The sequence below is a fragment of the Mytilus trossulus genome, chromosome 13, assembly GCF_036588685.1.
Source record: "Mytilus trossulus isolate FHL-02 chromosome 13, PNRI_Mtr1.1.1.hap1, whole genome shotgun sequence".
Classification (NCBI taxonomy): domain Eukaryota; kingdom Metazoa; phylum Mollusca; class Bivalvia; order Mytilida; family Mytilidae; genus Mytilus; species Mytilus trossulus.
In genome coordinates, this window is record NC_086385.1 from 62,621,919 (window position 1) to 62,633,614 (window position 11,696).

The 11,696-nt window shown below is 33.8% G+C and overlaps 1 protein-coding gene across 1 annotated transcript; it reads left to right on the plus strand.

Moving 5' to 3' along the window:
• The first annotated feature begins 7,790 nt into the window (after positions 1-7,790).
• Positions 7,791-9,446, plus strand: LOC134694559 (uncharacterized). Its single transcript, XM_063555574.1, has one exon. The coding sequence runs from the start codon at positions 7,791-7,793 to the stop codon at positions 9,444-9,446; it is 1,656 nt and encodes a 551-aa protein (XP_063411644.1).
• Positions 9,447-11,696: the final 2,250 nt, after the last annotated feature.

Consider the following 11,696-nt stretch of genomic DNA (forward strand, 5'->3'; position numbering starts at 1 on the left):
GAAGGTTGGGATTGATTTTGGGAGTTTTGGTCCCAACAGTTTAGGAATTAGGGGCCAAAAAAAAAAGGTCCCAAATAAACATTTTTCTTGGCTTTTGCACAATAACTTTAGTATTAGTAAATAGAAATCTATGAAATTTTAACAGAAAGTTTATGACCACAAAGGGAAGGTTGGGATTAATTTTGGGAGTTTTGATCCCAACAGTTTATGAATTAGGTACCAAAAAGGTCCAAAATTAAACTTTTTTTGTTTGATTTCTTAAAAAAATGAATTATTGGGGTTCTTTGATATGCCAAATCTAACCGAGTTTTTAGATTCCTAATTTTTGGTCCTGTTTTCAAATTTGTCTACATTAAGGTCCAAAGGGTCCAAAATTAAACTTAGTTTGATTTTAACAAAAAATGAATTTTTGGTTTTCTTTGATATGCTGAATCTCAACTTGTACTTAGATTTTTGATTATAGGCCCAGTTTTCAAGTTGGTCCAAATCGGGGTCCAAAATTAAATTTTGTTTGATTTCAACAAAAATTTAATATATGGGGTTCTTCGATATGCTGAATCTAACCATGTATTTAAATTTTTAATAATATTTGGACCCGGTTATCAAATTGGTCCACATTGAGGTCTAAAGGGTCTAAAATTGAACATTATTTGATTACATCAAAATTGAATTATTGGGGTTGACGGTTCTATGAATTGATATGCTGAATTTAACCATGTATTTAGATTTTGGATATTGGACCATAATAGGTAAATGTCCAATTTAACATTTTTAAGTTAAAGTTCTTAGACCACATTCATTCTGTGTCAGAAACCTATGTTGTGTCAACTATTTAATCGACCAATTACAACGAACTAGTATACACATTTTCTAGGGGCCAGTTGAAGCCCGCCTTCGGTGCGGGATTTTCTCGCTGTGTTGAGTGCCAATTGGTGGCCTTCGGCTGTTTTCAGCTCTTTGGCACATTCCCCATATACATTCTCAAATTTATCAACAATTTCTCTTCCATACCCTCGATCATATTTTTTTGTACTGGAAACATTTTGAATATTTTATCAGCCAGACATGTATATAGCAACTATAGATCGACGTAGAACACGTTTTATATTTGTTTAATCAATTGTTGAAGGTTAAATGAATGAATTAAACGTTATCGCACTCTATGAATACCTACCATAGCTTGAAAGAATTATTGCATAAAAAATTAAACTTATAAACCAAGTCACGAAGTATAGGGAAAGTATCCCTGTTTATATATAGGTAATTAAAAATAGCTGAATTCCAAAAGATATAACTTTTATTTTTTTTAAGAGGAATAGATGCAAATAAATTTTCCAAACGTCCATTGGCAAATATTTTTTAGAATATTCATGAAAAGAGGTAAAAAAATATATGTTCAGTAAAGAAAGTGTGTTTTTTGTGGGGGGGGGGGGGGGGGGGGATGCGGGGGTAGTTAGTATAAAGACACCATCATCATCATTTTGTAAGATAACTTATGATAAAATACAAATTAAGTTCTTTTGATTTACAGTATCGTATTCATAAATAAATCTTACATATAAAAGCATGAAATGATCATAAATGAAATTTTAGGTATTACATGAACGACTTTTCATCACATCGAGTCTATAACCAGTATAAAATAAAAATTGAAATACTTACTAAAATAAGGAATTCTTTGAGGTACTTCCGAAATACATCAATTGCTTGACGTCACTTCTAATTACCGCTCAATAGTTTTTCGCCGTCTCCCGCCAATTAAACATTATTTTGTTTTATAGTATTTCGCCAAATCCAGTCACTGGTACACGTTCCAACCAGCGCTTGCAGACTACATACTAGTACCTCAATGAACTTGAGCAAGAACCGAAAGGTTAATTTGCTTCTTAAAACAGATCGACGACTTTAATCTAGAATGAGGATTTCAATTTTCCAACGGTGAACTTTCCACTTCTCAAGATTATGGAAACTGGCTTGTCATGTTTTGGATTTTTTGTCAGATTTTTGGAATCCTCTGGTTTTATCCATTTGAATGCCTTGAACAAATTTTCCTGGTGACCCCTATTTTTCTTTTTGTAAATCTTTTACATGTATAATGATAAGCCATCTGTTAAAGTCTTATCAAATTTTAATTATTTTTTGATAGTTTTTATACGACCGCAAAAATTGAAAATTCTTTAGTCGTATATTGGTATGACGTTGGCGTCGTCGTCGTCGTCCTAAGACATTTGGTTTTCGCACTATAACTTTAGTATAAGTGAATAGAAATCTATGAAATTTAAAAGCAAGGTTTATTACCATAAAAGGAAGGTTGGGATTAATTTTCGGAGTTTTGGTCCCAACAGTATAGGAATTAGGGGCCAACAAGGACCCAAATAAGCATTTTTCTTGGTTTTCGCACTATAACTTTAGTATAAGTAAATAGAAATCTATGAAATTGAAACATAAGGTTTATGACCACAAAAGGAAGGTTGGGATTGATTTTGGGAGTTTTGGTCCCAACAGTTTAGGAATTAGGGGCCAAAAAAAAAAGGTCCCAAATAAACATTTTTCTTGGCTTTTGCACAATAACTTTAGTATTAGTAAATAGAAATCTATGAAATTTTAACAGAAAGTTTATGACCACAAAGGGAAGGTTGGGATTAATTTTGGGAGTTTTGATCCCAACAGTTTATGAATTAGGTACCAAAAAGGTCCAAAATTAAACTTTTTTTGTTTGATTTCTTAAAAAAATGAATTATTGGGGTTCTTTGATATGCCAAATCTAACCGAGTTTTTAGATTCCTAATTTTTGGTCCTGTTTTCAAATTTGTCTACATTAAGGTCCAAAGGGTCCAAAATTAAACTTAGTTTGATTTTAACAAAAAATGAATTTTTGGTTTTCTTTGATATGCTGAATCTCAACATGTACTTAGATTTTTGATTATAGGCCCAGTTTTCAAGTTGGTCCAAATCGGGGTCCAAAATTAAATTTTGTTTGATTTCAACAAAAATTTAATATATGGGGTTCTTCGATATGCTGAATCTAACCATGTATTTAAATTTTTAATAATATTTGGACCCGGTTATCAAATTGGTCCACATTGAGGTCTAAAGGGTCTAAAATTGAACATTATTTGATTACATCAAAATTGAATTATTGGGGTTGACGGTTCTATGAATTGATATGCTGAATTTAACCATGTATTTAGATTTTGGATATTGGACCATAATAGGTAAATGTCCAATTTAACATTTTTAAGTTAAAGTTCTTAGACCACATTCATTCTGTGTCAGAAACCTATGTTGTGTCAACTATTTAATCACAATCCAAATTCAGAGCTGTATCAAGCTTTAATGTTGTGTCCATACTTGGCCCAACTGTTCAGGGTTCGACCTCTGCGGTCGGTTTGACCACTGATTCTTTCCTCATGCATTTGAATTATTATTTTATGTTTCTTTAATCACTCTGTAATGTTTATGTTGTAATAAATATTAGACTCTTAGTTGGCCCTTTAATTTGGAAAATAATAATATTGTATTGTATTGTATAAAGCTGCGCCCTGCGGAGCATCTGGTTTAGAACTTAAACTTTGCAATGATAAAGCTATGAAAAGTCAAGAGAGAATATTTTCCCGCGAATATTTCAATGGCTAATATCTCGAAAACAAGAACGGTGACCTGTATATTTTTTTTGCTCTTTGGATTCCTTTATTAATCCCCTATTAATATAAATTAGTGTTTTCAAAAGTTAATTATTTTGAAACTGAGAAGCGAACTCCCTTAATTTACCCTCTTTCACAACAAATTGAGTTTCATATTTAGATTGATACGTATCCACTGAGAATGCTCAACCGAATTATAGGGACTTAATCAAAATGTATGCATTCTTAAAAGAAAATATACCCCAGTAGGTTATGTAGAAGAACAACTTCACCAATTGGAACTCTTGATTTAATAAATTCGTTGTGAGCAGCAACCCTCTTTCAAGAACAACATGATAGAACATCAAGCACGGGAATATCGTATCAATTGTGAGATATATACTCCGTATGTAGGCGCTACTGGAATGTTGCTACATACATGTAGAAATGGAAAGTCCACAATTAGGAAGATGAAATCATATTTTTTGTTGTAAAGTTGAAGGTTTAAACAGTATTTTATTTAAATACATTTGGAGGAGATTAGGCAATGTACAACGTCTATGTAAGCCTTCTCCATGACTTAAGTCAAAAGTCGTTAAGTGTTGTTTCCAACTAACTCATATTGCCAATTTTCATATGTAAACAAAGACATGAGGCAGACTTAATTTTATGTGTTGTGTCCTTTATCTCTAGCTAATTAGATAGATGCGTTCATCAAATGTTGAATTATTTAGTAATAGAACATCATCTATATCTATAGCGGAAAGGACAGTTAAACGATACTGCTAACTTCTTTTCTTTCTGCATTAGAAATTCCTGTATGAAGTCAGTCTCATAAATTCAGTAACACATCGTCAAGAAGAGGGACACATTTTGTGCTCATTGGAATGCCGATAGTCTGTTGAAAACACATCCTCCAATCGAAACAAATATGTTGTCAATCAAGAAATCCAGTATCTTTAAAATATTAGTTTTAGACAATTTTATGTCCAGTGCACGATGTAGTGACGATATCGCCGATATAAATCGTCCCCTTTTCTGTCTACATCGTTGACATCGCCGACATTGTGATGTTGACAATATCGTGACGATGTCGTCTACATTGTTCTCCTTACTCTTCTACATCTTTGACATCGTCGACATCGTGGTGTTGACACAACGTGACGACATCGTCTACATTGTTTTTCTTGCTGTCTACATCGTGGACATTGCCGATATCTAACAAAACTCAGTTAAACTCCACCGCATTTATATGGTCTTCTTCGCTATATCGTCAATGTCAACGATGTAGACAAGAGTTTGAAAAGATATCGGTAACGTTGTACAATATCGTGTCAACATTGTCTACTTCGCGATATCGTCAATGTCAACGATGTAGACAAGAGTATGAAACGATATCGACAACATTATACAATATTGTGTTGATATTGTCTACTTCGCGATGTGTTAAATGTCAACTATGCAGACAGAAGTATGAAACGATATCGACAACGTAACATGGTACAATATCGTGTCAACATTGTCTACTTCGCGATATCGTCAAAGTCAACGATGTAGACAAGAGTATGAAACGATATCGACAACGTTGTACAATATTGTGTTGATATTGTCTACTTCGCGACGTGTTAAATGTCAACGATGCAGACAGAAGTATGAAACGATATCGACAACGTAACGTGTTACAATATCGTGTCAACATTGTCTACTTCGCGATATCGTCAATGTCAACGATGTAGACAAGAGTATGAAACGATATCGACAACGTTATACAATATTGTGTTGATATTGTCTACTTCGCGATGTGTTCAATGTCAACGATGCAGACAGAAGTATAAAACGATATCGACAACGTAACGTGGTACAATATTGTGTCAACAATGTCTACTTCGTGATATCGTCAAAGTCAACGATGTAGACAAGAGTATGAAACGATATCGACAACGTTTTACAATATTGTGTTGATATTGTCTACTTCGCGACGTGTTTAATGTCAACGATGCAGACAGAAGTATGAAACGATATCGACAACGTAACGTGGTACAATATCGTGTCAACATTGTCTACTTCGCGATATCGTCAATGTCAACGACGCAGGCAAGAGTATAAAACGATATCGACTACGTTGTACAATATTGTGTCGACATTGTCTACTTTAGACACTGGACATTAATGGAATCAAAGAGATGATTTAACAAAGTAGGATGTATCCCTCCAAAAGACAAGATACATGTATCTACGTTGGCCATTATTTTTTATGAAACAAAGCAAAACCAACTTTTCAATTTGTCTTTTAGTTTGAAATGGGGAATTCTTGTGTAATTTGTAGAAAAGTCAAATGCTTAAATACTATTGCAAGATGAAAAAGTCTTAGATCGTATGAATTCTTAACAATTTTTGGATTTTTCAGTATCCCTGACATCTGATTCACGCCACCTTAAGAATAGGCAGTTTCACAATGACTTTGAAGCCCAGCTTTGATTGCTGATCAAATTTTTGTTATGACTTGTATAAGAGGTTTTGACGAGCACGAAAAAGACCCAGTTCTTTGTAAGGACATTTGTTTGTAAGGGCGCGTGACAGGAAAAGTCTGGAGTGCGATTAATTCGTTATACGGATATAGGAAGATGTGGTGTGAGTGCCAATGAGACAACTCTCCATCCAAGTATCAATTTAAAAAGTAAACCATTATAGGTTAAAGTACGGCCTTCAACACGGAGCCTTGGCTCACACCGAACAACAAGCTATAAAGGGCCTCAAAATTACTAGTGTAAAACCATTCAAACGGGAAAACCAACGGTCTAATCTATATAAACAAAAAGTTCACTACTGACCCCCTTCGGCCCATAGAAGGTGAGTAGAATCAATAGGAGATTCGGACTTCGGCCTTACCATCCCCTTATTGATTTCACTAACCCTAGGTGTCAATAGGGCAGCAAATAACTTACACTTTACCTTTATTTTTAAATAACAGCTCTAAATCTGTCAAAATGATTTCAATCTTTCTTTTCTTTTGTTTATCCTTCATTTCTGAAAAGCAAATATGGCTTGAAAACAATTCTGAAGACATAAATGCATTATCAGTATCAATGTATTTGCTCCCTTTTAGTGTAAGGCTTTTAACGATCTATTGTGTTGGGGTTTTGCTACTTTTTTTATTTTATTATCTGGTGAATGAAAGAGAAATAACATTATCAATCAAAATAATTAACCAATTAAAGATCGACTTTATTAAGTAATTTAAATACATTCAATACTATCTGCATTATTATGATATACACATATCGACGTGTTAAGTATTTTACCTGGAGTGAGGTTCCATTTATTGATATTTGTAAGTTGGTAACTAAGTTAGTAAAAGGTGCCAGCAGGTTCATTTTATTATATTTATGATAGATATTAGCAGCTTAAATGTTAGACAGCGGGACAAATGACCACCAAGAGCTTTTCCTTCGCTTTTTGTGTTTTTCGATGTGTATACAATGATTTTGTTTCATGATTGATACTCCTAATCCTTTCTTGTCTATTCAAATATACCAAACACAACCTTGCACGGCTTATTTTTCAATACAAATACCAGCGACTTTTCTGCACACATTCCTTTTCCCAGCATGCCCATCAGGGGTTGGAACTGCACTGTCATTCGAGGGTTTCAAACCGTTGGAGACAAAAACTGAGTCTTCAGCTGACAGTAGTATAAACGCCCTACACCCCCGTTCATTACTCGAACATAGTTACCTTCTTCTACCAAGGTGGTGTAACATTGTTTCCCAATATCAAGTCACTGACAATAAGTTCTATAAATTTCTGTTATTAAAGTTTCAGTCTTTTAATCTTTTTTTGCTTCTTTAAATTTAATTTCTAATAATTTAATGTGTTTTTTCATTTCCATATCCAAAAGCGATACATGCCGAAGGTGGGTGGTTCTCTCCGACCACTTCGGCTTCTCCAATCTATAATAACTGACGGTCATGAAATAGCCTGTAGTGCTGAAAGTGTCGTTAAACACCAATGTACTATTATTTGTCTGTTTTTATTTTTATTTTTAGCCATAGCGTTGTCAGTTTATTTTCTATCTATAAGTTTGACTTTTCCTTTTGTATCTTTCGTCCCTCTTTTAATCAATCAATATCAACCTACATTGAATGACTATCTATTTTATTTGCAGTCATGGAAGATAACGAGTTATGTGCCGGGTGTCTCCGAGATAATGAAAAAGAGATTGCTGTCATGTGGTGTAACGATTGTGAGGAACCCGTGTGTCGACCTTGTGGTAAAGTTCATAGGAGATTTGCTGTACCTCATGACGTCATTGAAATTAAAGATATATCCAACGTTAGCAAAACCATGTCCAAAATATGTAAAGAACATGCCGGACAGAAGTTGCTCCTTTTTTGTGTTAATCATGATAAAATATTGTGTCCTGCTTGTTTATCTGAATCACAAAAGGAGTGTGATATAAACCATATAGAGAAAGCTGCCAATGGAATCAAGGATAGCTCAGCAATATATGATCTCAAAGAACGAATACAGAACCAGAAAGATGTTATAGAATTAGTGAAAGGGGAATATATTGAGCTGTCCAGCAAGATAGGTCAGGATAACAAACAGCAACATAAACGACTTATACAACTACGTTCAACCATTGACGACCATTTGAATCGACTAGAGAAAAATATAGATACTCATTATAACCTAGGCGTTGAAAAAATAGCAAGCAACACAGAACAATTGGCGTCTCTAGCAAAAACAACGGAAGCCAACCTGCAAGATATCGAAAAGGCAGAAATAGAAGAGAGCGAAGTCAACTTATTCCATCTCGTGAAACATCTCGATACCAGTCTATTGTCAAATGAGGAAAATCTTCAGTGTTTGGAGAATGAAATCAGTTGTGTGTCAGTTCAGTTTATTCCTGAAAATTTTACCGAGAATATTGAAACAATGTTTAGTAACTTTGGTCAAGCCACTGATATGTTATTGTCAAAAAGTCAGCAATTTGGGGTTAATTTCCAGCAGTCACAGCTTCGTGTAACTCCAGAGGAAGAGCAATATCTTAATCAAACACGAACGTTTTACCCGGACAAAATGTCTAAATTTTACGCCTGCTGCTTTATCGAAGATAAAAAAATTGTTGTTATCGAAGAGCAATTAGAGCAATCTTCGAAAATACACCCATACATGTACTTGCGAGTGATTAATCTTAAGGATGGCAAGACTCGCGCTTTCGAACTTAAAAACAATGATTCCTTAAGTAAAGATACTATTTGCACGTTCGACCGGAACACCGTTTTGCTGATTGAACGAACGTCTATTTGTGTTGTTGACCTTGAATTAGAGAATGTTTATCGTACAATAGAAATACAAGGCCGGATATTAAGTTGTACAAGGATAACTTGCATCGAAAGCAAGATTTTAGTGTTATATAATTCGAAAAGGCTTTCATGGATAAACTATAATGGGAAAAGTTCGAAGGAGGTCACATTTGAAGATGATGTTTATGATCTAGATATAAATGATGAAAAAATATACTGCACGTTCAAGAACTTACACGAAATCAAATACACAACTTTCACGCATAATACTCAAACATGCTACACTAGCTTAGACATGCGAAAAAGCTGTAGAATTGCAGCTGGAGATAATGTGATATTCCTCATGGAGAAGGAACGAAACACCATCTTTACAATAGATCTCACGACCAAACAACGGTCTACGTTCCATAAGGATGAGATCACTAACCCAACACATATCAATTTCAATGATAAGACTAAAGAACTAGCAGTGACATTTGATGAAGGGAACAGTTTGAAAATATTTAGTGTATAGATGTAAAATGGAAATAACGCAACTGATGCAGAAACAATGTGGAAGTTGATATTAACATTTAATAGTTGTGTTAGGAAACAACAAACAATAACCGTTGTGGAATATAAGCAATTGAGAATGGAAACGGGAAATATGTCAAAGAGACAACAATCCGACAAAAGAGATGTCACCAGCAGAAGGCCACTAAATGCATACGGAAGTGGTCCTCATCTGGCCCCTAAATAAAATATGTACAAATTCATTTAAAATGAACGTCACACTGAACACCAAATCATATGACTGAACAAAATTAAAAAATAAACAAGACTAACAAAGGCAAGAGGGTCCTGACTTGAGACTAGCGCAAAAATGCGGCGGGGTTAAAAATATTTTGTGAGATCTCAACCCTACCCTATACCTCTAGCGAATGCAGAATAAAGATACAGATAGCAATATGCACAGTTAACTCAGTTTAAAAGAAGTCCGAGTCCGATGTTAGAAAAGATTACAAAAGAAACTAAGCAAAATGACAATTATACATAAATAAACAAAGGACTTCTAGCATTTACTGACATGCCAGCTCAAGACCTCAATTAAAAAAAGACGTAATATACCAGTAAGTTGAAATTGGACATCTATAAATGTCAATAGAAATCACAGAACTGGTTAACTGAATTATTAAAAGTATTATGATCCCGCTGTATAAACATTCAGCAAGGGTATATCATTAAAGTGAGTAATTATAGTTAACTGTTCTACTTGTATTACCTTTCGGTACGTCATGATACTCGTCATATAGATGCCAGAATTACAAATTAAACAGGCCAAGTACAGTACGAACTTGAAGAGCTAGTAGCATTCCAACTGGTTCTACCAAATATAGCTAAGGTAATCAATTCCTATTCCATTCAAAGAAAAGTAACTCTTTATAGTCTGCAGATGATTACATTGTATTTGATTATAGGTACCAGTCTTGTATTACAACTCCAATTTCCGGTGCATGTCAAAACATGGAGGGAAACAAAATAGTGCATTTTTTTCTGAATTTTTTTCTGAACTCAATTTTTTCTGTTTGATTATAGGTTTATGCTGAATTGAAACATATATATAGACTTTAAAAAAAATCTTGCATCTTTTGGGGATATCAATCCAGGAAAGTGGAAGGATATCATGTTTACTGGAAGTGGTGCGGCCTAGTAAAAATAGCAAACAGAAAGTAGAAATAAATTGTTTTGACTTCAGGATTGCGTAACTTTTTATTCTTCGTGGCAACACCCTCTTTTTTTTCGATTAAATCACAATTTCACATTAGTACATGCATGATATGAACATGATTTTTTTTTTCTATGTAGCATTTTTTATTTTTTTATTTTCAAAGATCAGCTGTTTAACATGTAAGCCTATGGAGCAGTCAAATTTTACAAGACTGCAACCTGCATAGGGTAATTTTTTCATATGTTCACTGCAAGGAAGTAGTTCATGTGGACTTATGTGTGCCCAGAATGATAAGACATTATGATTTAAGAACTTTTTAAGAGAAAAAAATTATGGGGTATCAAGTTGCACTGAAAAAACTGAAATTATGTAATAATTATGCATTTTCATACTAGACACCATTCAAAAGTATTAATAGATATAAAGCACAACAGTTTGAGGCAAATTGAGATTTTGATGGTATTACATACATGATTTTCAATTAAAAAGAGCATAGAAAGATTTTTTTCTCAATGAAATCTTCTTCTTATGATGCAATATTTGGTAGCACAGTTTTATTCAAAATAAGAGCAAAGTTGAAGAGACAGCTACATACAAAAGTACTGTTTTTTCTTTAGGGTTATTATTTTCATGGCTCAATTGTTGACATTTAGGTAGCATATGTATAAAATGAACTTTTGGTGAAAAGATTTTCATAAAATGTTCATTTTTCATGAGTCTATACTTCTTTTCCTGTCTGCGGCACTGCATGGTTAATTGAAATTTCCATATTTGGGTTAAAAATTTGTTTAAAAAGTAGAATTTTTCTAAAACTATTCATCATGACATGGATTTTTGTGATTAGGTGTGACAAGTAATCAATATTCTAACCAAAAACACTCACATGAGTATTCATTTAGTTTTTTCTTGAATTTTATTTCAAATTTTATATGCATTGGTGGGTCAAGTACAGTCTAAAAACCATGATATAGTAGGCATGTATGAAGACCAGTATAGTCAAACAAGAGAAAGGTATGGTCTTTCTTGTGTCCAGATAGTTGTATTGTAGCAAATTCT

Coding starts and splice junctions, on each gene's coding strand:
- LOC134694559 (XM_063555574.1), top strand. CDS start 7,791: ATGGAAGATAACGAGTTATGTGCCGGGTGTCTCCGAGATAATGAAAAA.